Source organism: Apaloderma vittatum, unplaced genomic scaffold (genome assembly GCF_000703405.1).
Source record: "Apaloderma vittatum isolate BGI_N311 unplaced genomic scaffold, ASM70340v1 scaffold10779, whole genome shotgun sequence".
NCBI lineage: Eukaryota > Metazoa > Chordata > Aves > Trogoniformes > Trogonidae > Apaloderma > Apaloderma vittatum.
Window position 1 is genome coordinate 49,287 of NW_009733581.1, and position 25,760 is coordinate 75,046.

General features: G+C 40.1%; 1 protein-coding gene across 1 annotated transcript in view; it reads right to left on the reverse strand.

Annotated features, from left to right (window-relative positions):
• Positions 1 to 1,591: 1,591 nt before the first annotated feature.
• Positions 1,592 to 25,760, reverse strand: part of LDB3 (LIM domain binding 3) — a 76,928-nt gene continuing 52,759 nt past the window's right edge. The window contains exons 4-9 of the mRNA XM_009875956.1: positions 16,483 to 16,505; positions 14,085 to 14,104; positions 12,923 to 13,109; positions 6,363 to 6,532; positions 5,366 to 5,402; positions 1,592 to 1,688 (exon numbers count right to left, since the gene is read on the reverse strand). Of these exons, the coding sequence (XP_009874258.1) occupies positions 1,592 to 1,688; positions 5,366 to 5,402; positions 6,363 to 6,532; positions 12,923 to 13,109; positions 14,085 to 14,104; positions 16,483 to 16,505 (534 nt within the window). The remainder of the gene's footprint in view (positions 1,689 to 5,365; positions 5,403 to 6,362; positions 6,533 to 12,922; positions 13,110 to 14,084; positions 14,105 to 16,482; positions 16,506 to 25,760) is intronic.

Genomic DNA, 25,760 nt, shown 5'->3' on the forward strand with positions numbered 1-25,760 from the left:
AGTTTCTAGAAGTTAATGAAAAAAACTCAAAAAACTAAATATTGAGGGCTGTAGGCAGGGCTGCACCAGAGTCCACCTTCCATTGCAGCATTTTATCACCAGAAACCTTTGCCTCCATCAGTGCTAAGGACTCGTAATGCAGAGGGCTAACATCAGCTGTTTCTATGGAAAGCAAACAGTTTGAGTTGCATTTTTTTTGTTTCATTTAGAGATCAGAGCATAAACTAGAAGGGGAAGTGACATTGCTCTTGGAGTACTTCAAACAGAAAACAGAAATATTTGGGGGCCTTTGGTATAGGTTTGCTGTACCTTGGCTGACACAGCTTAAAAGCAAAGCATAGTTATAATGTTGAAATAAAAAGATCCTGTTCTAAACACCAGCAGTTTCTCAAGTGCCTTTGCCATGGGCACAAGTGAATAATTATTGCCAGAGAATGCATATGATTCAAAATGAAATACTAAATTGTATTATCAATAGACTGTCATCTAATTATGTTTTGGTTTCAGTCACACCTAATACAAGAGTTGTTAATTTCTGTTGTTCTTTCAACTGCTTTGTCAGGTTTATTCCAATTCAGGTAACTTAAAGGTCAGTAGGAGTTATAGGTAATAGGGAAAAGCTTTTGGACCATATTTTCTATTGTGGAAAGAAAAATTCTCCTTTCAATAACAGCTGAAGCAGTTACTGTTTTAAAACAGAATAAAGTACTGTGTAAAACAGGCACATAGTTATTTTAGTTTTAAAACCTTTTATTTCAGATAAAGCATGCTGCTATATACAGAAAAAAAATGTGGGTCAAAGCAAGAGCAATATAGAACGGGCAAAATATTCCTTAAAACTTACATACTCTTTAAAACTTAACAAGATGCTCTTAAAAACTTCAGTGCACTGGTAGTACTATATATTCTTCTCACTCCCAAATCACCTCCAGCAAAATGTCATTTCCTTACAGATCCTGAGCAACCACATCTATCTCTAGCTTTCATATAATGACAAATACAGGTTTCCAAGACAAAACTTACAGCAATGGTTTCAGCAAATTACTTCTACCAGTATATTGAATATATATATATAGGAGAAATTTAAATTCACATTGCTAATATCTTATTTCAAACAGCATCATTCAACTATGCAAACTAAGTATATTGTACATCTAGCAAAGTCAAGACCAGGCTTAGTCAGTTTTCCTTTTCATCTTTCTCCTCCTTAATTATCTTTACAGCAGTAAAACTCAGTAAAACTCTTAATTTCTCTTCTAAAGAATACTGTCAATAACTTCCCTCTTATTTTCTTCTAGAATTAAAGTCAAGAGGATACAGTAGTGATTTTTTTTCCTATATACTGAAGTTATGTTTGATATAGTAAAGGACAAGAGCTAATCTACTTTATACTGAAGAACATGAACCAGGCTCTATCATTATCTTCCCTTCAGGTGTCAGTGAGCAGGTAGCCGGCTAGCAGCAGCAATCTACATGAGACAGGCACTCGGAGAAAGGCCTTAGCAGTAAGTCTTTCCTCTAACTTAGGACAGCAGATATTTTTTTAACTGTAATTCTCTGTCTCGTGTATTTGCCTGCTAAATGTGGGCTTTTAACTTTTAACATTAAGGAGCTGCGCTGATAGGCCGTGATGCCAGTTGCGCAATTTGGCAAAGCGTGGGCTGTTACGTTCCGTTTCAAACCTTTCCCTGTGGCATGAAGAAAGAGAGAGAGAGGGAGAGAAAGGCAGAGACAGAGAGACAGACACACAGAGAAGAAAGAAAGGAGGAAGAAAGAAAGGGGTTAGGGACCATGGCTACCACTCCCCTGCCTTATAACTAGGGCAGTGGCAATTTATTTGGATTTTTTCCTCAGCTTCCAAATCAGCACAAAGAAGGCTGGGTAATCCTTTCTGGACCATGTATGAAAGGTTTTCCAGTTCATTTCTGAGTAGTAACTTGATGTAACTTCCTATTCTCTGACTTGTGCTTGGTGTTACAGGGCTGCTTTTGCTAGAAATGCAGTGTAATCCCATTGTTTTCCTGCCAGCAGATTCTCTTGGCTTTTCCCTCCCTTCTCCCCATCTGAGCAGTCAGTAAAGTTAACTCCATATGAGAGCAAAATTAATGCAAATATTTTCCATTCTGTAGCACCCAGGTCAGCCTATATACATCCTGCTGTCCTTCCTGTAAGGATCGCCAGCTGCAGGTTTCAGCAGTAGTTTTCTATTAGCTCTTCTCAGCATAACCGAGTAACGTAAGTGTTAACATTTGCATAAATATTTCTGGTCATTTGTGTCAAAAAGCAGAATTAACAGTGGATTTTCAAAGCACAGTCCTGTAAAGTATTGACCCCCTCCTGCAAACACCCCTCGCTACCTTTGACTGCAGGCTGGAGTGCTCAAGCAAGTTGTGAGTAATCTTCAGCACCTCTCAGGATTTAATCTTTTCTAGATTTCTATAGTTTACATTCAGGTTTTCTACAGGGGAAGGAGGAGGACGTGGGATGAGAGCACAGTCAAGGAGAAGTATATCAAACAGAATGGAAAATAGTTATTTGCAAAACATATTTGATTCATTGCAAACAAGGTAATTTTCCCTTCATTATTTACACCCAAAACACAGGACAATTGTGTTAATGCAGCAGAACTTGAGAATGAAACCAGCCAAACAGAAATGAACAGACTGAGCTGGTTTTACTCCTCTGGCTGAAGAAAGCACAAAACAATAAACAGAGTAAATGCCAGCAAATTCACTGATATTTCTAAATCTTCTGATCCTAGTAGCAGTGTCATGCAAGAAACACTCCTAGAGGAGTCTTGATGTATGACTGACTTAAAACCATAAACTATAAACAGCACTTTTTTGTGTTACTAGCTGCAGTGGGATGAAACACATGAAATTTCATGTGTTGCCTTACTGCTTTAATGATACACTCCTCCATTCAAGGAAAAGGTATTCAGAAACATCTGTTTGGCTTGATATGGATACTGTCTTTCCACAAAATACTCCATAACAATCATCACAACAGCAATGGGAAGTTTTGATAGTGAATTATAACCTCGTGGGTGCCTTCGAAATAGCAGTAGCATGAGCAAAGGGCAGTCATGCAGTGCGCTCATTAGCGTTAACCAAAAGGAGTGAATATTCTGCCACCTGAGAATTCACAAGCTTTATTGTGCCCTGTCCAGAGCATATGGCATCAAGTTAGAAGCAGCACCTAGAAGTGACTATTTTTATGTAAAACAGTTATGCCAAAAATAAGCTACATGGTTGTTTTTTTTCCCTCCCCCAAGTATTTGGAAGAAACCTGATCACCATTTCATGCGGTTCTTGCTGACTATGCTGAAGAGCTGGCACAGACAAGAGAAAGCACCAGAGAGAAATGGCTCACAGCATGCCCCAAGACCAAAATTCGCCACACTGTGAAATCTCGTGGCAGTTCCAGTTCTGGAACATGAAAGATTTTTCCAGAATGCCAGCACAGCATGGGGTTAACACAACACTGAATCTGGTAAGACTCTGGTAAAATGTTTTGTTTTCAGGAACGCAGGAAGCCTCCCAGGGGATCCCAGCTGTGGGCAGAGAGAAAGGTGTGGTTGTACACACTGGGGTTTCTACTGCGTTATTGTGCTGGAAGGATGGATTCTGTGCATTTGACATAGGTCCTTCCATCCCTTAAAAACCAAGAGTGGCAGGGCCCTTGCCAAAAGGCAGAACAGAAAGCGTCCAATAGGCCCAGAGGAGTAGATGATGGATGCTTGCAGAACTAGGGCTGTCACTCCCACCTCCACAGTGGAGCGTGCGCAAAGTTTGAGGTAGGTACCAAGCCAGCAGCACGGTGCAAGCACCATGAGTTGGGTGGGAAGGAGGCCCCTTTTAATTCCTTGTGCCAGGGCTGATGCCAGTCATGCTCTACCCTTATAATGACCTTCTATGGATTCCCCTCTGCTACCAGTGAAAGCCCTTCAAACTCTTCAGGTAATACAGCTGTGCCTAAATATATTCATAGACATGAAAAAAAAAAGGGTAACACAGGGGTACCTCAAAACTGCAGAAAAAGTGCAAAACACAGTGGATTTAGTAATGTACTTCAAGTTACACTGAACAAGGTGTGCAATTTCCCTGTCGATGTGTTACTAGGTGATTACATTCAACAGATCTAATATGATGTTAAGTTTCCAGTATCTAGTATTTTCCAAAGCCCCACACTACAGCTAGAAAGATTATTTCTTTAAAACTGCCTGTTACTCTCAGATGTGCCTGAGGGACTTCAGTTCAGCACAATGCTTTAAATCTCATCACAACAGGAACTAGACTTGCACGTTTTGGGGAAGAAATAAATGCCTGAGGGATGTAACGTCCAGCCTGATGTTCAGGCACCTAGCCACAAATTACCGCAATGGAAGGTTTGTAGCAACCATAAACTGAAAGTATACTTGTATTTTCACAGGGAAGAGGACATCTTTTTCACTGATTCACCATTTTTAACTAGCACTGTCAGCAAAAGCTCAGAACCTTTACAGAAACCACATGGCAGGAAAAAAAAAAAGAGAGAAAGTGAATCGAGTATCAAAGACATCACAAATGCAGGCAGTGGCTCAGAGCAGCTAACGTGATACAGGGATTTGAAGTATGCAAACAGAAAATCAGACTTACATGCAGGATGCTCTGATCCAACTGCTGTTTTTACACTCAAAATGAGTTTCTAATAAACCTATTTCCTGGCTATGCAGGACAACATAACACCATTATAAATCTTTAATCCCTTACTACATCTCTGAACATATCCACTTTTTTCAGTGGTTTGGGTAGATCATATGAAACAAATACATTTTTACACTAGCAAAAGCAGTCCTGTGCTTCCTTTACCTACAAATTTGGGGTTTATTTATTCCAAACAGAACATAAACAAAAGATGATGGATACAGATGGAGACAACTCCTTTACTGTCTCATTTCAGGAGAATCAAATGTCAATCACAGGGTCATCCAAATAAATTGCTCACAAATTTCAATGCTATCACAACACTATATGTTTTCATCCAGTTACACAATCAAGTAGTTACACAGGCCTTGGTCACTGGAACTCATTGCATTCACACACCCAGTAAAGTACACAGAAGCTGCATGTGCAGAGAACTTTCAGATTTGAACACGCACACCAGGAATTTTGCACGCTCTTTCCTTAAAAACATGCTAGTTTGTTATCCTTTTCATTCAGATGCCTCTCACTAATAGCATTTTAGTTTTAGCAGTTTTTAAGTAAATGTATTAGAATATTTTAAGATAAGAAAATAATAACATATGTTCATATTAATGATGGTTTAAAACATTATTTGGTTATAGGTAAGGAGAAAGCCATCTTTGTCAGAGGAAGTTGCCTACCTTGACCTCCTCAGGGCTTCTTCATCAGGATCTTGCACTGCAGGGAAAAAAATGTTTCAATTAGAAAGGACGGGAGGAATTCACTTTATGATGAAATTCTAAATTTTTTTAGAAACATATCAAAAGCCTATCTACAGGTGCATTAATTCTGACTTTGCAACAGTAGATTTTACAAGAACAGCATGAAGAGGAGCAGCTCCCTAGAGCCAGGAGGAAGGGTGTTAGTAGGAAAACAGCTATTGCAACTCCTTGCTCATTCATTTATGAGCAATGTTTCCCAGCTGTAGGCAATGATTCTGCAGAGAGGGCCAGCTGTTTTGTGAGAAAGCGTGAGAGGAAGAAGCAGATTCCCAGGAGGAGGAAATACAAAGCATTTTGCCCTGGTGTGGGAAAGGTCCCTGAACTTCTTTCTCTCTAGATGAGAAACAAGCTCTGAGGCTCATACCAGGTGGTCAGAAAAACATTTCCTTGGGCAACAAGCAACAAAGTCCAAGCTCCTGTGACATTCGTAGCAGATCTAGGTTTAGGTAACAGGACTCAGTGAATCATCGGTTCAATACAGATGGTGATCCATGATTTATTTTTTTGACATCCGGAAGTCACTTCTATAAAAGACTGTTAGAAAAGACTAAGGTTTTTTTTATTTTTTTTTTTAACTAGTGAATGGACAGCTGTGTATGTCTAGGCTGCTGGAAAATCAAAGATTATTCTGCAGACATTTGATTTGTAGGCAAGAATGACTATGGAGTTGCAAATGCTCTTGTACTGGGTAGTCTGTCATACTTTTATGTTGAGACTCCTAGCAGATCAAAGAATTTGCTTCTAAAGCAGAAGGTGGGATTGAACACTTTGATTTTCTAGTTCCCTCAAGTTACATCCAGGGTTCTCCACTCTTAGCCCTCAGTGACAACGACTACAAGCTGGACATGAGTCTTCCTTGAGGATAAAGACACGAATCTAAAATCAGGATGGGGGAGGGGGTTGTAATTTGACTTACTGTACTCTGTTCCAGTCATCTGGGCAAGGATCCGGAAAGACTTAGACTGCAGATTGGCAGAACGGCGACTCCAGTCCTCGCTTTCATCTTCAGGCTTGTTCTGAGTTTTAAGCACAGCCTGATACACCGGAGAGGCACTGTCTACGTGAGGATCTTTAATAGGAAGGGTACTGCAATTCAGAAAGTGAAACGCTGTGAAACAGCACATGGTAGTTTACATCCCAACCTCTCTCTGGTCTTACAGCTTCTTATCCAGAATAACAGCAATCCCAAACACGGCTTTGAAAACATCACTTTTTATAAAAAATACACAGATCAATTTTACGTGAATTGAGAATGTTATCCTCTTCTATTTTTGAAATGGCCATTATCATTCAAATCTCAATATTCAAAATGTGAAAATACTTGGAAATACCTGTTCATGATTCCTCAGCCAATGCACCCACAAGCTTGTGGTGGTTGGAATAATATGTGGTGATAAAGGAGAGTATGCCAGGCAAAAACATTTATCTCTCTGAGCATTTTTGTCCCGTATTATTTCTTGTAAAAGTGGCTTCACGTTGATACTGTTTTATGTTATATCTTATTACTGTTTTGGGCCAGTGTATTTTAAAGTTGCAATTAGAAATAATAGAACTATTTCTTTATAAAAATAAACTGTCAAGCTTTTATAGCTTTTTCTAGAGATGATTATTCTTTGACAAACTCTGATTTATACTTCCAGCTGTCATAACTCTGGATTCATTGTCTGCTAAACATGTGAGGCATAAGAAGTCCAGACTTGTACTCAAACTGGCATACATATATACTTCGTATCTGAAATATGTACAACTTTCCTCAAGAGTCTTATGAAATCTCTAATCACCTGGAAAAGTGATATATCCAGGAAGAAACTTCCACTTTTGCACACCTAAAGTCAAAGCTATGAAGCTCTGTAGCACAAATGAGGTTACCTCTCTTCGATTTATGATGCAAGCTAGAAACAGGAACATAATAGCGTTTTTTTTCCCCTTCAAAAATAACTTCTGCATAGCATACTGTTAAAATTAACAGAGCTGCAGAAATATAGACTGAGGGATGATGTGGGCTTAGAGTAACTTGGCTCCATGACTTCTCCAAAAACAAGGTTTTATTTTTGAAGCAAGTGATTTATTGTAGCAGCTTTAACATGCTATTCCATAGAGAGGTTTGCGAGCAGCATGCTCAACTTCATGAAAAGTGAGAAATGGCTCTGTTAAAGAGTTAAGGGCTGTCTGATCCAACTAAGTCACTTCCATAAAGTTTCAGGAGCTATAAAAGTTGCTTCCCTGGTTCAGGCACAAAGTTAGTGCTCTCTAAGATAGTGCTGTGCAGAGCCAATCTACAGAGAAAATGGGTTTGTGGCGTGAAAACCTGAGAGGAATCATGAATAGCCAAGAAGCATATCTGATATCTTGCATACAGCAATAACATACACTGTAATGAAAAATATTACCAGGTGGTGCCTTAAACATCAGTCTTTTCCAGCTGGCACACTCCTCTTCTGCAGCACTGCACAATACACGTTGTTAATGGACCTGGGCCTCACAGTAGCATAGGATGGGTTCTCCAAGTAAGACTGCAAGGGGCTCAGAAACATGATGTGTGCTTACACATGCCCCGTGTCTTTAGGACTTTTAAAATTGTTTTTTGTTAGAGGATTATTTATATTCCTCACGACCCCCAGTATATGCAAATTTCTCACTTCCTTGGGGACTCAGCAGGATACAACACCCAGTTATTGTTCTTTTCTATGTTTCAGCACAATGACTTACACAGTGGAGCGCAGCTAAGAAAAAAACCTGACTCTTCACTTCAAGCTCTGCCACAAGACATAAAGTTATGTAAAAAAAAGTCTCTCGGCGTAGAGGAAGCCCTGTCAGAGGAGGCAGTGTTTTCCAGCTCGTGTCTCCCAGACCACTATTTTTACAGTATCTAAACACTAGCAGGTATGGCAGGCATAGCATGGACCTGTTTATTTTGTGATGGGTATGCCATCAGCAGCTTCCACTAGCACTGCTCCTCTGTGACCCAAGGGTCAAATCAGTGCCTTCTTCTTTAGGTGGAAGACAGGAGAGCGAGCAGTTGTCTTCCCTCATACGCAGCAGAAGGGCTTGCTGAGGCAGGGAGGCCTAAGCATAGAAGCGAGTTCTGCCCCCAGGCAACCTCCTACAGAAATAATCTTTATACGGAACCAAAAGGAAGTCAGCAACGCCCTCCTGACCCTCCTGCTGCCACTTCTCACCCTTGGCTATGCTGAAAAGTTCTGACACTGTAAAGGGTCCAGTTAAAGCTCCCCAAAAGGTGACCCAGTTTACAAGTTCCCAGAAGCACTTCAGGCCGTGTCTCGGGAGTGACTGAGCACCCCTGTCAGAGGTGACTGCCTGGTTTTGGCCAGCAGTTCATTTCATATCCCCAGATTTACTGAAGCTCCAAGAACTGCTGTATGAGATAGGAAATTTCACAGCTGCAGGCTGCTGTAGAGTGGATAATAAACCACTGGACAGATAGCACTGCTGACTTCAAGAGCAGCATGCAAGTCATGGACAGTTCAAATTCCTTTATTTAAATCCCCTAGCTGAAATGCTCTGCTCTTATATTAGAAGTGTATGTATAGATACGCTCTTAGCTCAAAGGTAGTTAAAACACACTAGAGAGGCTGGACCACAGATTTCACAGTAGCAATGTGTGGCATTAATATGACATATTAATATCCTTATGGTAGATGATTAAGGCAGGAAATGGAGCTTGGTGAATTAACCTTCCCTAGCACAGTGAAACACGCTCATATAAATTGAACTAAATTAATGCAATACACTGGAATATTTCCAACTCTGCCTTTAATGCAACAGGCCTTTTTCTTTTTCTAAAATCATAATTATATTGTACATGAGTAACTAGGACATATGAGCCACTCAGCATGGAAGTGTAAAATAGAGCACATCACTGATTATGAGCATTTCACAAACCTAAATGTGACAGTTGATTCTTACAGAGAGCCTAAAGACGCACATAACCATGTTAATATCTCTGTTATACCTCTTTTTAATTTAATTTTTTTCTATCTGGGTGTTTATGTGCAGAAATATCATGCATCTTTAAGCATATTACTTTAAATCGATGCTACTAAAAAAAGTAAATTCTTCCCAAATGGGTTAGACCTATTGAGGGCTTTTTCATATTACAGACTAAGGTATTTTAGCAGGATTCAACAAAAAAAATTGGCCTCCCTTTTTGCATCACCATACAAGTCACAGACTATGAACATTAAATATTAACATTAAAACAAGTTTTAAAGACAGTCAAACCTCTCTGAATAAGTAGCAATGAGATTTTTTTTTCCCTGGAGTTTATTATAAACTATGGTTTGCCACGTGAATCACTCCCTGGAGTCATTATTCAGATTTAAGTAGATAATAAGGAAAAATTTAAGAATACTGCAGTGTTCTACCCCTGACATAGGTATGTACAACAAAATATGAGGATGTACAACAAAACATTGTGACTGTGGATACTGGACTGCTTCCAACTATTTAAAAAAAAGCTCTAGGAGGTAAAAAGAAAACATCCCAACAGATATGCAGGCTGGTGAATTATCTAACCAAGTTGACTTAATTGCAGAGGATACACAAGACTTTAGTTTGTACAATCACATTATTGATTGTGCTATGAGAACTGTTAGATCTTAATCCTGAAAAAGTTGTTGGTTTTATGTCTACTTGTACGTGAATTTGGCTAAAACTGCATGATGGAATTTAGAAGTTTAACAGGCACATACTTGAAATTTACTGACCATGTGCTTTTACTGCAACCAACTCTTGGTTCTTGGTATAGCAAAATCAATGAAAACAAAGCAACAGAGAGTGAGAAAAGATATAAAGTTGGGGCATTCAGATGCTTCTACCTTTATGTTCTGGCACGAGGTCTCAGTAACTGCAGTAGGAATGATTTATATGCTTTCCTTTGAGTCTTCCATGGTGATCCCATATGTGTGGGTTATTTTCTAAGTGACATAACCCTGATTCTAATCTCACTGACTGAAGTTAAAACATCACTGATTTCAAATGGTCAAACTAAAAAATGAAATCTTAAGCCTGTCTATTCTTCATTACCGGTAAAAAAAAGCCAGCAGCATTCACTGTTACTGTCTGCCAAAAAGAACAGAAACCCCTCAACATCTGCAATCTGAGCGTGCTTGCCACTTACATACACCTCATGGCTTCAGAGCTTACCTCTGTCATAAAATAAAAAGCCCAAAGCAGAGCAAACTAGTGTAAATCAGAGACCAAACCATAGGCAGAGAATTGAGACAAAAAGAATCAGCACGCAGTTCGGTCTGCTTTTAAATGACAAACTTCTCATACAAATGTTTCTGCTTTAAGCATAATCAACTCAGCAAACTGAAGAATATCCTCAGTTCCCACCACCAATTAAAGCACAGAATGTCACCGAGGTCAAAGCAACACCTTAAGGAAATGAGTTACCTGTTTAATAAATGATTATCAGTCAATAATCATTAGGCCATTGTCATAGCTGCCCGAACTCTGCCTTTATAACTAGATTAAAAATGCTATTAATTGTAATAAGACAATCTGCTGAGAAAAAGCTTTAGTCACCAAGTGTTAAGAGTTCAGAAAAAAAGAAGTTACAGAACAGGCTGTAGCTCACAGCACAGGAGATTCAGAAAGTCCCTTGCACCTGACGGCACATAGGAAGAGAAACATTCCTTTCTTCTGGAGCCAGGTGATGTTAGGCTTAGGAGTCATGTTCCAAAAGGAAGGAAAAGCTTAATTGGTAGTTTATATAGTGGATCTTGCAGAAAAACCTTTTTTTTTGCAACTTTAAAGCGGAAAATAGAGTCACGGAGTTGTCTGCAAAGAACAATCCATGAGACTGTCTCATACAAAAGGACTGATGGAAATACTCATCTCATTTCAGAAAACACCCGTGTGAAAGGTGGATTCCATGTTCACAGTAAGAAAACAAAGAACAGTTTTTGCTAGTGGCATTTCACACCGCTCTTGCTGCTACTGGTGCAATAATTCAGTAGTCCATAAAAATCCATCTTTTTATTTTTTATCTATAAAACTTTTCATTCAGCTCTTACCACCTTATGATTTATGATTCAATCCTCTCTAATTATTCAGATGCTTTACTTGACAATTCTACATATTGAGACAAAGTCCTCATGCCTCTGAGAAGTGTGCTGATCTTCTAGTTCTAGCTGTGCTCCTTGAACGTCTCTCAGCCTATCTGGGATTTTCTAAAAAGGGCTTTTTCCTCGCTCCGCAACACTTTTCCACTGGTGGAAAAAGACTATCATGTTTTCCAGTCCAGCAGAGCCACTCCTGTGATTGGAACTGCATGTGAAGATGCCTTTAATGTGCTTATAAAATGAAAAGCATCCAAGTGCTTAGCAGTGGCGCTTCATAATGATGTGACAATTTAAGTAGGTAAAATTTCTCAATGTTATTATTTGCATTATATCATGGCATTTAGTAGAAAATGTCAATATACCACGAAACATCTCATATAATTCATGCCTGTGAAAGATGTGAACCATTATAAAAAACACAGGTAGAATGAACTTCTTTCATTATGCTTTGCTAGTTGGAAATACAAGTCTACTTACACCAAGGGAGATTCACCGAGTCAGACCCAAAATCACCTAAAGGTATTGCTTGGGATCCATCATTAGCGAGAGTCGTGATGAACGACAGAATAATATTGGTGCAAGAAAAATTGTGGGGAAAAAAAAATTTAAAAATATAAAAGAAATGGCCAGTAAAAGGAAGTGCAAGCAAATACATGAAACATCTACATTTTGAATAAGCCTGCAGCTCACACACTTAAAAGAAACTATGTTGAAGTGTGTTGCTGTGCCTGTATTTTGGTGTCATGTGAAAAAAAGGTAAGTTCTGTTTTGGGTAGAAAGATACCCAGTAAGAGGGAAACCTGGGTATGTTCATTGCACACGTAATTTCAGTTTTAACAACCGTGGGTAAGTTCATCAGGTAAGATTACCATAAACATGCACTGGAAAAGCAGAATTATTAAAGACCAGTGGATTTTGCTGTAGTCCAAAGGATATGCATAAGACAGCATGTACACGTGGGACAGGGATAATGCAGCAAAACACTCTAAGAATAAAACAGCAGCCAGTACTAAGTAAATATTCTGCATTCTTCATGTTATCAATAAAAATTCTGCCGCCCTCTTCCTGTTCTGAGTTATAGATGGATATTACAAAGCACGGCCATCAGAAATGAAAAGCCATCCAATGTCATACCCAGAGCACTAGATTTATTTTTGGGGGGTTTACCAGTTCTAGGGAAGAATACCAAAAATGAAATGCTATGGTTTCTAACTACCCATCCTTTTAACTTCCAAATGACGAGGTGCTTTCAGGACGGATTTGTATTTTTCCTGTGTAAGGTACTCCAGAAAAAAAGCCTCTGAGAAGAGCTGCCGTGCCATGCACGCGGGGACTGAGAGATGCATCATGCAGGGAAAAGGCATTCCACACGAGGAAATAACCTTACCTAGCAAATTCTCCGCCCTGGGCTTGTGCCTGGCCTGCAATTGCATCCATGATAGCGTCCTGCGAGTACATGCTGATCGGGGTGTTGTACTGGGCGTGAATTATGGTAGCCTTGCCACCTAGGCCCTTCACCTCGATGGGTTTGTGTGTAGACAGGGCAGAGTCCTTCAGGACACTGGGATGAACTCCTTGCTGGGTTGTGCAAGAGTGAGGTTCGGCAGGGCAGGGAGGGGAAGAAAGGAGAAAGGCGTGAAGGTTAAGTGAGAGGACGCGCACTGACAGAGGAGTGCGTGCAGGCGGCTGTTCGTGGCATCTCGCCACAAAAGCTGCTGGTCAGGGGGGCACAGGCGACACCAGTAACAAGTTAAAAGCTGGCTGCGCTAATGGGTGACACTTTTTGTGTGGGCTCATGGACGTATAAGGAGGAAAAAAAGGTGAAATGATTGTCATGTATAAAAATCATGACAAATCCTGAAGTATTTATGTGACAGTTACACATATTAAAATTCTCTTCTTACATGCATATATACATATAAGTGGATACAAACACACACACCTATATATGCATGCCCAAGGACATACATGCAGACTGCAGAGAACTCCCAGGTTATTCACCACATCCATTCACTCTTTCAGAAGGATTTTCCAAAGTGCTAGAAAGTACAGTGGGGTGAACAGGTGTCTCGTTCTCTATTTAAAAGGTTCCAGTACTTTCTGTCCGGATTATTAATCACAGCAAAACTCAGGACTTGCACCTTTTAACCTTCAAAGCTTTCCTCACAAAGATTAAATTAATCTTCCCAAAACCTCTTCATCAACCTGTAAAAAATCTGTACAGCCAGCCAGAAGTGTTACTACAGCATCATAAATGCTCAGACTCGTATTAAAACATCCTATGTTGCAATCAGTGGGACAACTGCAGTTGGAAGAGCCGTTGCCCTATCTTCCAGTGGCTCCATTTATGAGGAAGGATTTTTACTGGAGAAATTGTGTCATGAGCAAATTAACGGTATTGCCTGGAGTTTCAATGAGCCACCTAAACCTCAGCTGTCTGTCACTGCAGTAGCTGCTCCTCCCCTCCCTGTGGGAGATGAGATGGGTCTCCAACCTCCTGTTTCTCTCCTGCCAGCAGCAGGAGGATGCCAGCAGAACAGATTCCGTACGCTCACAGAACTGTGTGAAACTGAGAATTCTGCCCTTTGAGAAACAACTCATATTTTACAAAAGTTCCATTTTAAACTGAGCCCAAAAGCTGGAAATGGAAATATTTCCCCCCTAAGAAATTCTGAAAAACGTAATCCCATTTGACTGGAACAATCTTCCTTTTCAGTTTAAAAACATTACACCATAAATTTATCAGCTAACATTAAGACCTTCACTGCATTTTTTCATGTGACTGAACAACAGCTTCTCTGGTTGGCAAAGGACCAGCAGTGTTCCTGTCTGCTGAAGGCTGGTCACAGAGTGTGTCTGAGTGTTAAATTTGAACCCTCAACCCTGTACAGCGCAAAAAGGACAAAAAAGCTGGCAGTCATCTGACTAAATCTTCCAGAGATTATCAAAGGTGATGTGCCACCTCCGAACCCCGCCAGGGGACTCCAGCCTCTTGTGTGGTAGGATGTCCTGACCGCAGGTGGACAGCAAGAGAGCCACAGCCACGCGTCATGCGACGTACTGGCTACAACGTGAACAGCCACATGCCCCGGGAAGACACATACATATGCACATGCGGTACTCCAGCCGGAGCCTTTAATGACACGTACCAACATCATGAGGGAGGGGAGCAGGAAGCTGCATTACGCATTCAAAAAGTGAAAATCATCTTTTTGCAAAGACGTCACATTTAAAATTTCTCGCTACCAACTATTCATCAGCTATGTCAATATTATTATTATTATACTGACATCATCTGTTGAAGGATGATGTGCAGAGAGGTGCAGGCTCTTATGCTCTTGACTTTTCAGCATGCACATGCCTTGCTTGAACACCAGTATCTCTTTTCTTTGTAATGCCCTAAACAATCACATAATAATTAGGAACACACTAGTCCTTGAGATCTTGAATTTAGTGTTCTCTTTCTCCCACCATTAGAAATATTGAAGAGATTTGAAATCCAAGATCTGAAAAGACTGTGTGAATGAAAAGACAGAGGTTAAATGTCACTTTCAAAGAGTAAACTTCGAGGCAATTGGTTTCCACAATCAGTTACAAAAATAAAAGCTTGTAACCTTAGGTCAGCCTGAACTTCCCTAACAGTAGCGGCAGTAACGATTTAGGGCTTCACTTGTAGTTATTTGTAGAGACTCAGTGACGCCTTTCAAGAGGTTTTAATCCCATTGCACATATCAAGGCAAAACTTTCACTGAAATTAAGAGGATTCCTATAAAAATAATGGAAAAGGGCACAGATCTTAAACTGCAGAGCTTTCTTTATCACTCTGGAAGGAAACAGAAGATACCAGCCCTTGCACGGGGTGCTGTGCTCTGGGACAAAGCGGCAGAGCTAAAACCCTCGAAGTAGCTGGAGCACCTCTGCAAAATGGGTGGGATTTTTCTACCAAGCTAGGAAAGCATCAGGAAAAATAAATCCCAAAGCAAGGAAGATAAAAAACACCCCATAAGGCAACTTCTGCTTCCCAAGACAATTGTAACAGAATATTTATCAATGTGAATTGGCGCGAGTTTCTTCACTCCAAGGGAGTTGCCTGACATCACACACACACCTCATCAAAAGTAAGAGAATGCCAGTTCAGCATAAACAATACTCATGAAATATTATTTCAACTTTATGTATCAGACTACTTCTTACCCTCTCCTGCCAGTTTCAATTTGCCATTTAACTAAGATAATTACTTATTTTATGCTGAATTCAACCCAGTCTCTTCCCTCAATTTCTGAACAACACTCAGTTCAGAGACAGAAAGTGGGCATTTAAAGACAATCCTCTGCCCTTAGAAAACTAAAAAATAAAGCTGAGGACTTTGAACTTCCCTGAATAAAGCAGATCAATCACATTTTCAAAGCAATAGTTGCCTTTTGTTTGGGCCCCTTGTATTTAGAAAGGTAAATTACTTTTTAGATCTTTTATATATTAGTATCTCAGACCAACCTAAATAGAAATTTTACTGGAGTGAGATTTTGGAAATCAATTTAATGCTGAGGCTAAGAATAATATAAAAAAAAAAGGGTCAAGTAAGGCTCCCCACATCCTGAAGGCATGAAGACTACTTAAAGAGTTAGGAGGAATTAAGCCCAAACCATCGAGACAAAAAAAAAAATCAGAAAGCATCTGCAAGAGCTGAGCAAGCTCAGGTGCTAACTCCGTTTGTAGCATTAGAACATCACGAAGAAACACCGAACCCGTGGTGAGCTTAGAAGGGAGCACCACTGGGCACCAGTGGCTGCTCACGACGCTTGCCACAGCAGTAAGATTTTTTAAAAGTACTTCCACTTGCAAGCAGACACGGCAGGAACACAAGGGATCATGCTACCCCAGAAAAAACAACTCTTCACACATACAGCACAACATGAATACTTGGCATGATACAGAAGTGGTACTAACTTGGTAGCGGTGTTGGTTATCACCTAAAAGAGGAGAAAGAGAATAAACAACATCAAAACCAACCAAAGAGAAAAAGTCAATAGTTGTTAGAGTGCAAAGGGCAAAAGGTATTTACAAAAGCTCACTAAGGCTTTTTCCAGACCATCTACGAGTAAGAACAGAAAGTAAACATATGCCTGAAAGCCCCCACATGATGGAGAGAGGAAAAAATGTACGGATTATAGTTGATCCACTAGGACTTAGTAGGGTACTGTGGCATTTTGGCTGACCCTTGAACACGATTTTATTGCTGTGCATCTCTGAAAGTACTATTATCAAAGTGTATGGGGGAACAAAGCGGACGGAAGAAAGAAGCATTTGCAGAATATGTTCTCATCTGAAAATAGGGAATGAGCAGAAGAGATCATATTCTTCCCTCAGATACTAAATATTCAGGGGGGAAGTCCGTTCTACTCAGGCTGCCCTCAGAGCTGGTACTGCAAGATTTATTTTTCAGTCTTTTACATGCTGGAGAATATCCAAAGAATACATTGGTAGATGTTTTAAATGGAAAGGAAATGTTTTAAATTAAAGGAAAATGCCTTTATATTTAAGAAATTATTGGCCTAACTCTAACTGTACCTACATTACGCCAACAGTCATACAAGCCAATTAATTTCAGAATAGTCATTCCTAATTTATTCCATGTGAAACGAAGTGAGTCCATGCACTACGTGGGTTTTTTTGGATAGCTGTATGAGGATATTTAATTCCATCTGGTATGTACACAGTATGAAAAAACGTATGTTCGTGCTACATCCTGCTTCGCCGCATAAACAAGAAGTGACACTGGCTTGCACAGTGATTCCGCCAAAACACAACAAAAGCTCAGCGTAGGTCTTACTCGGGCCAAAGCTGGGAACGATGAACAGACAGTGTGCTCAGACTGCAATAGTATATTATATTATCTGCTAATAACTCTCTCTGTTGGCTGCATGAATAGCATCAATGGGCTATGACATTTATTTTAACTTTGTTCTTTCAAAGCTTAGAATACCCCAATTTTGCTCTTTTATTCTTGAGTGAAGAGTAATTCATATTTTGCGCAAAATAAAAAGGAAGAGGGTCAGGGATCAGTTAATAAACATTTCTTCTTATTTAGCTGCACAGAATGCTGTTGACAGAACAGGACATTGATACCTCCAACCTGCTGCTGCATCACTTCTGGGTCTGGGACAAGATAATGGACAGCAAGGTGACACTGTGAGAGGGACATTCGAAGTGGATTTGTCTCCTTCGGCTTTTGCCTTGCAAAATCTCTGAGATCACTGCTGCTTTTTTACATGCAGTCCTTTTGCACCGGCTCACCCAGGTGCCTTTTTCATGATCAAAACCACTTCAGTGAGCCAAAGCTGAAGAAAAGGCTCCTGCGCTTCCATGGAAAAGCAATCGCAGATCACCTTCTGCAGTTGCTGTTCTTCAGACTCTCGATTTCGAGAATATTTTTCTAACTTCATAGACCCTACATTAAGCCAAATATATCTGCCTGTTACAGGAATCAGTAGAGATATATTAGGAACAAGCTGTAGCCTGTAAGCACGTCAGTGATCCTATATCCATTTTAGGTATGTGCGGGACAGCTGGGCACTCATTTACAATGAAACGTAATGTAATAGTATCATTTTCTGAAGTGGACTCTGATGCCTGCTTTAATCTTCTAATCCAGGCCTCTGCCTTAAACATAAAATAATATTTTAAAGGCAGAACTACCATCCCTAAAAAATATCTCACGTAGAGGAACTACTAGTTTCCATATAAAAATATATTTGAAGATAAAATCATTGTTTGCAAACACTAAGAACAGCTCAACAGGCACATGTCTCAGTAAAGGTATTTTAGATTTGAAGAGGCTACTACTGCTTCCTTCAAGAAGAGTAAAACTTTATTTCTCCTTACGTGTGTGACTAGAAAATTCTCTCCAGTTCAGAGCCACACATTATTTTAGCTTGATTCTAACTACGAACAAGTATGAAATGCCCAACTTGCTGCTCACAGAGGTCATGCAGTAAGAAGCTGGTAACTCAACCCACCTGGCACGTACTTGTGGGACAGGTATTTACTGCTTTGACCTACAATGTGAAAAATATCCTGGAATGGAAGAGAACCACATGCTACAAGCTGTGACTCCCTCCTCATATTTATTAACACTCCCCTTTTCCAGAGCTTTCAGCATGTCAAGTTCCACGCTCTTAACAGATCATCTCTATTTTTCAGCCCGGGGCCAGGGTGATAAAGCTTTAATGTAGAACTGCATCAGAGAAACAGACACTTTGCAGATCAAGGAAATAAACTCAAGATAAATTTTAGCTTTTGGATAGGATTTTCCAACGGGTTTAACTAAACCTTTAACAGCAATTCAAACACAATTAAGTTTAAATGCTTTGTTGAAACAGACGTCAAATTAAAATATGAACTATACCTTAACACCAATCCCCAAACCTTCCTGCTTTCACCAGACTAAAGGCACATTCACAAATGCATAATAAATTCACATTTTTGGAACACCATAATTTCCATCTTTATGCAGCATCTCATGTAACGAGAACGTCCACGACAAAATCCAGAGCAGATTTTGCAGAGCTCACAGTGCTTTCACTCTTTCACATGTATCCACAGTGAGCTTGAGACTATCACGGATGACACCACGCCCCAAGGCAGGTACAGGTTCCAGGTTACCCTCCTTGGGGCAGTGGGGAAGGTGCCCCTCGCTTCACTGGTAACACTCGAGTGGGAATGACAGGATTACTGAACTCGGAAATTTTCTCTACATGTAAACAGAGATGTAAAATTCTCTAAATCTCAGAGGAATTACCTGAAATGACACAGAGGCTTAGCAGCCTCTTAGTAGCTTTTCAGATGGTTTCTGGGCTGCAGGATAAAGGCTGATTCTTTTTTTTAACAAAACATTTAGATTATTTCTCATAAACTTTCTTATTCATTCATCAGTGCTACAGATGTTACAGGCAAACAGACAGCAGGTACACCTCTTCTGCACCCCAACAACCACCGTCATACTACGCAGTCCTACAGCTAAGCCGGCTAGAATCAACAGACCAGCTCTCATGGGCTTTGTCGAGTGACAGATGCCACCGTGTTGTCGTTTTGGTAAGAAAGAAAGGGTCAGAAGGCTGAGCCACCCAGCTCACAGTCCCCACCCCAGCAGTTGTTAAAGAGGGTTGTGAAGATACCGGGAGAAAGACAGCGAGACACGCTCCCAGAAAACTCTGCATATTGAAATGAGACAAGGATTAGTTTTCCTCAGGAAAACTGTGAATTAAGAGGGAAGCGTTGTGAGGTTTATTTTGCTGATCTTGCTTACCAGCTGAAATTATTATCTTTTAAACACTAATTGCTTTTCTTAATTATCCAGTATGAGAAGGGAGGATAGGATTTTTCAGATAAGTTAATTAAGGATTGTTAAGGCTGAGTGCTCAAGAGAGTTATAATGAATCATCTAAACTGCTTGAATCATCTATAACATGCATATATTCTCTTTTATAAGGATAAAATATCCTTACTTTGCCACAATTTAAAAACCCTTCGTTTTACTCTTGCAAAGAGCTTCTGCAGAGGGAAATGATGTATCTGAAAATATGCATTTGCTATCGTACCTCAAGCGGATCGTCTGAATTTTCTGGTTTTCCTCACATAGCCAAGTCTACAGTACGCTTTTCCCCACACTCATAGTAAGAAATCTATCTTCATTTCAGATAAACCCAAACAAAAATTAAATACATGAAAAAAGTAATATACCAAGGCAGAAAAATTAGGAAAACCTGTTTCTCGTTGCGTTTTCTCATGTACTGTAGTCCAAGCTCCTCACTTCGTAATTCTACTAACAAAACAGTTGATCTGCAGTAGAGTAAGACTGAAAACCTTGACAGCACAGGATCACACTATCTGTGTAGTATCTAGAGAGCGTTTCTTGTTAGACACAAGTTAAGAGCAAAGCTAATGGATGCAAGACAGACAATGCTCAAACCAGAAGATTCAAAATACTGCTGTTTTGGCTCATTTTGCTTAGGAAAGCCAATAAATTGATGTAGGAATTATAGCAGGACGCTCCAGTCAGATATGGTGGTGAATGCAACTTCTCTTTAGGAAAGTACCAAAGATCAGATCTGTCTTATAGCGGCTTCTGTAACGGCCGACAGCGACAGATAGTGGGTTCTATGAGACTACACGTGTTAGTTCACATCACTAAATGCCAGAGCCTGGGATGAGCACAGCTGCTTCATTCACAGTGTTCTTCCCCATGCTCTGGTGACTATTGCCAATCCACACTGCAATTCAGACACCAAAGACCAAAAGTTACTCTGTCGTGTCACTGCATATACGTTTTGGCAAGTTCTGGAAATTTTAACAGTTGTTTCAGACCTTAGTTGTGATTACCAGACAAATACACAACAAGGTAGGTGCTGTTACAGTCACCTTCCAGCAAGTCCATTACTTACTGAAATATCAAATATTTTACCGTGTTACCTACCCTCTAGGAAGTCCACCTTCCGAAGCCCTTCGGTTGAGACTTAATTTATGCATCTCAGCCATTTCCCTGAGAGTCTCTGCCGAGTAAAGGCCAATGGGGTTGTTATACTGCCTTGCAGGGCTCAGCTGGCGCGCAGGGCTACTGCCCTCCGTCAGGGCAGGGCTGCCTTTTGAACCTAGATTGCTCTTTGCAGGAGAAATGTCAGGAGTCACAGACTGAGAGGACATGGAAGATCTAACTGTGGTAGTCTTTAAGTAGGAAGAGCTATTGGAAAAGCTGATCTCTTGCTTGTTGAGGTAGCCTGAAAACGTTCCATTGGTTGCTAAAGTACTACCCACAGGCCCGGTCGCCATGTTAGTTAGAGGACTGAAGGTTGTTCTGTTGCCATTGATTTCCCAAGCAGGTTCCTGTAGCAGCAAACATGCAGGCCAAGAAAAGAAAAAAAGAAAAGAGCAATCATAGAACACATGCAAAAATAACATCTATGCAATTAATGCTTTCTAAACATACTGATAAACTTGCAATAAATAGATTGGGGCAAAAGCGTCCAACCTTTCAGGAAAGCTTTTCAACACAGAAATGCATTGTTTCAAAATAAGGGAAGCAAAACATACTCAGGCATTTTAAACTGGGTTTTAGTTGAAATAAGCAATTAAAGCTTAACATTAAAAGAGCATTTGCTACTAGTCAAAGTCATAGTAATAATTTTATATAAAGACACTGTACTTAATTTCTAAGGTAATTAGGGAATCTTAAAAAAAAATGTCTTGCGGTCAGAATCATTTGAGATAATACACAAACATAAAAGTCAATGCCATTCTTATGAAAATACAATAATTCTAAACCACACCACTCTGTTTTCCATGACTACACTTGAAGTTATTGAAGCCCACACATCTTGTTGCTTTCACAGGCTCTGGTTCATGCTCATTAGGCCATGCAGCATGGTTAGCAGGTAGACCACAGGTACTGCTCAGCAGATAGGATGCTCCTATTCTGATTATTTCTGCATAATTTCCACTGGAAGGAATGAGTGCAAGAGTATGTAGATGATGAGTGTGTGATGCCACGGTCACGTCGCAGATAATATTCCTAACTTGAGTAGCAAGATGTATCATCTTAGTCAAAGCCACAGGAATCTCTCCTACAACAGCTATACCCATAGAAGTCTGTGCTGGGGCTCAAACTAGAAACCTTCTACCAAAACCTCAGCCTCAAACAATGCAGCACTGTGCTTCAGCTTCATGAATGACTTGCTATTAATTAGCTTAGTGAAATCAAACCAAAAGGTAATAAGAAAAAAAGAAAAATACTGATTTTTCAGTAACGTAACGCAGGAAATACGTTGCAGGAAATATGTTGCCTAAAACACCCTTTCCCTGCTTCAGACTCACTCAGATGCAACATCAATGCCCAGGACTGGAGGCAGGAAATATGTTGCTGCATGAGTTCTGAGGAAGGTTCATGCAAGAATCCTGTGCTCATGTTGCCTAAAACACCCTTTCCCTGCTTCAGACTCACTCAGATGCAACATCAATGCCCAGGACTGGAGGCTGTGCAGCACTTTTTGGAAGTCTGCCTACCTACAGTATAGACAATTATATCAAAGAGGAATACAAATTTCACTTCAGGTGAGCATTGCATACCTTTACTCTCAGTTTGCTTATTCTTCGATTTCTGAAGGCTCAGGGAACAGAACACAAATAGCAAGCTTCCAATATTGATTATTTTTAACACCTCATTAATGCTTGCCTTTTGAACCTAGCATCCTCAGTGCTGGAACTCACTGGCACATGTTTTAAAATAATGGACTACATAGTTTCAAAAGCTGTTTTACTCTTCACTTTTGTTTGTCTGTAATTACGTGATTGAATAAAAAACATCGATATCTGAGGTACCCAGTAAACTATTTGAACGCTTGGCAACTTGCAGGTTTCTCTAGAGCCATAACATCAATTCAGAGTTTACCTCAGAAGCTCCTGGCTCCAGCCTAGCCTGGGCTACAAGTTTGCCTCAGGAGAAGGATCACTTCGACCCCTCCCTCCAGACCTCCGCAAGCTGAAGCCGAAACTGAAACCCAGAAGCCAGGATGCTCCCAGTTCAGAAGCCCACCAGCCAGGCAGGCGCCGCCTGAGTTGCCATCTTTAACATCTTACACACGTCTCTCCTACAGCCTGAGGATAATTCAGCCTCTGATTCCCTAGTTTTGCTACTATCAGCTATCACTAACATTGTTTACTGATTTTGATACCAAGGTTCACTAGGAAGATAAATATTTTACATTCTCTTCTTGGATTTTTCTATAGTGCATATTAAGTTTAGGGAGGTTACATTTGAAAAATCAAGATACTATGGCCAGATTAGTTGAAATTAATTGCAAAAAAACCCCTAAAGGCCTAAGGATATACTTAATCCTAACATCAAATATATTTAAGATGCTTTGAATCAAAAATGTATGGTAGATAAAATGAACCAAGAAAACTTTTCTCAGTAATAAACAGGAAGAGATTTTAGCTGGCATTAATAGCTGCCTAAGGCTGCAGAAACAGATAATCCTAAAAGCGTTTTTCAGACTATGCCTTTTTAAATAAATGCATTTGAATTACATATTTCAGTCATTATACCCTGACACATAAAACAGCAAGCAAGCAACCTTTAAGTGGCAAGCTTCCAAGTATCATTAAACAAACAGAAAATACGGACTTTCTTTAAAAATGTATTGTACAAGAGGCACAAACGCACAAGGCCATGTTCATAAATTTAGTCACCACTTGTACAAGTGAGTTTTATATACTGACAGAGAGGGACAAAACAAATATTAAAATATATTAAAAAACCCCCATAAAACAACAGAGGTAATAGAGAAGAAAAGGGATATGCCAGAGGTATATTTGTTTGTTACTCTGAAAACTCTGTGGTTTTTATGTAAATTAACTTTGGGGTTCTTTTCTGAGCCCCATGATAAAAGGACACACAAGGAGATAGGATTAGAAAGTATCAGTTTCAACTGCTAATGAGAAAAATGCCAATACTTCCTTAATTCCAAAGCATTTTCATAGTTTTGGTGTTACTAGACACTAACATCAGGCAAAGGGAAAAATTAAAGGACTGTCATAAAAAAATGATGGTGGATGATTTTGCTCACCTTTATGATTTCACTCCTCAAAACAATTTCTAGCCAGAATACCAGCATGCTGGCAACTCAACACTAGAACTCCTAGGAAGGCAGCAGTGCCAGGCTAACGTTCTCCATTTGGAGTTAATATTCAGGGTAGCTTTAAGGTAGCCGTTTTCCCTGTGTTTGGGAGGAGAGGGATGAAACAGGAAGTGTCTGAGAGAGCAGCTGTATCAGTTCTCCTGTACTGCCCAATAACCAGCTTATTCAGCTCTTTCCTTCTGCAACTGACAAAGAATCTCTCCCTCGGTTTATTCCCATCAGGATATTTTAGATTATTTTTTTTTCTTCTCCAGCTCAGGGTCGCATTTCTGAAACCTTTTCTGAATGTGAAGGGGAGAATTCTGATCCTGAGCGGCAGCACAGCTTTTAGCATTACATCACATGAAATGCAGCCAACAGTAACAAACGTTCCCCTGTTTCCCGTCTCTCTCATCCCATTCTGTTCCAGGCTCCGTGGCTGGAAAAACAAGCTAACAGGTCAGACTACGCAAATCTGATGCTACCCTTCAGCCGACCAGGAGGGGAGGCTCCGACACTGAGCAACGGGCTGCTTCCCTCCAGAAAGATGCTGGGATCCTGCAGCAATCCCTTACCACGAGGGGAAAACCGCATTTTAATTTCCCAGTGTGTTGTCAGTGAATGAGCTCAGAGCTGATACATGTAGAGGAGTCTCAAACATTTGGGAATAGAAGGAAGCTATGAATCAGCTCAGTTCCCATTCTGAAATACCATTGTTCTTTATAAATATTCAATTTCTGTGGAAGGCAAATGCTCCTTCTTATGTATCACAGAAGTGAGAAACAAATTTATATTGGAGAACACAATACCAGTTTTTCAGGTCCCCTTCCTTTGACAACCCATGTTCTGTCTTTATTCACCTTTTGCACTTCTGGGAGAACAATTTTAATGCTATACTAATGAATTTGACCTCCCAATGTGCCCAAGAAGCAGCTGTTGCTTTCAACATTTTACAGAAAAAAGGAAATGGAGGACCCATGACATTAAATGGCTCTGACCAAAGACATCCAACAGCTTTTGGCTCAGCCAGCTCTTCCATCCTGTGCTTTACTTAAAACACAAGCACTTCTGCACCTATTTTTTCTTAGCCACAGAGGTTCCCAGTTTTGGCAGGAAACAAATCATAAGCGTTACAAGATCCTCACTGGGACTCTGACACAAGTGTGTCCAGTACTGTTTCATAAACAGGACAACACTTAGTCCTATTATTAAAGAGGCTGTCTTAATATCTTTACCTAAGGGACAAATGCTAAAGCTATGTTTAGCCTTAAATCTCCAGCTTGAACGTTTTGAACTGCATCGAGCTGAACCTTCACCTGTGCTGTGCCCTCCATGAAAAGCAGCAGAAACTCATTGACTGATGGTGGCTTAGTTTCAATCCTTGGACTCAGGCTTACTCTTCTTGGTTTTTAAATGCTTTCAGCATTAGTTATGCCCTTTCTTCCAGCTAGGCCACACTTCTGCAAAAGACTTGACTAAACCTTCTGACGACATCAAAAAGATTTGACTAAACTAAATTAGAATTGTTCAAAATTTAATTAATGTCAAATTAATCTG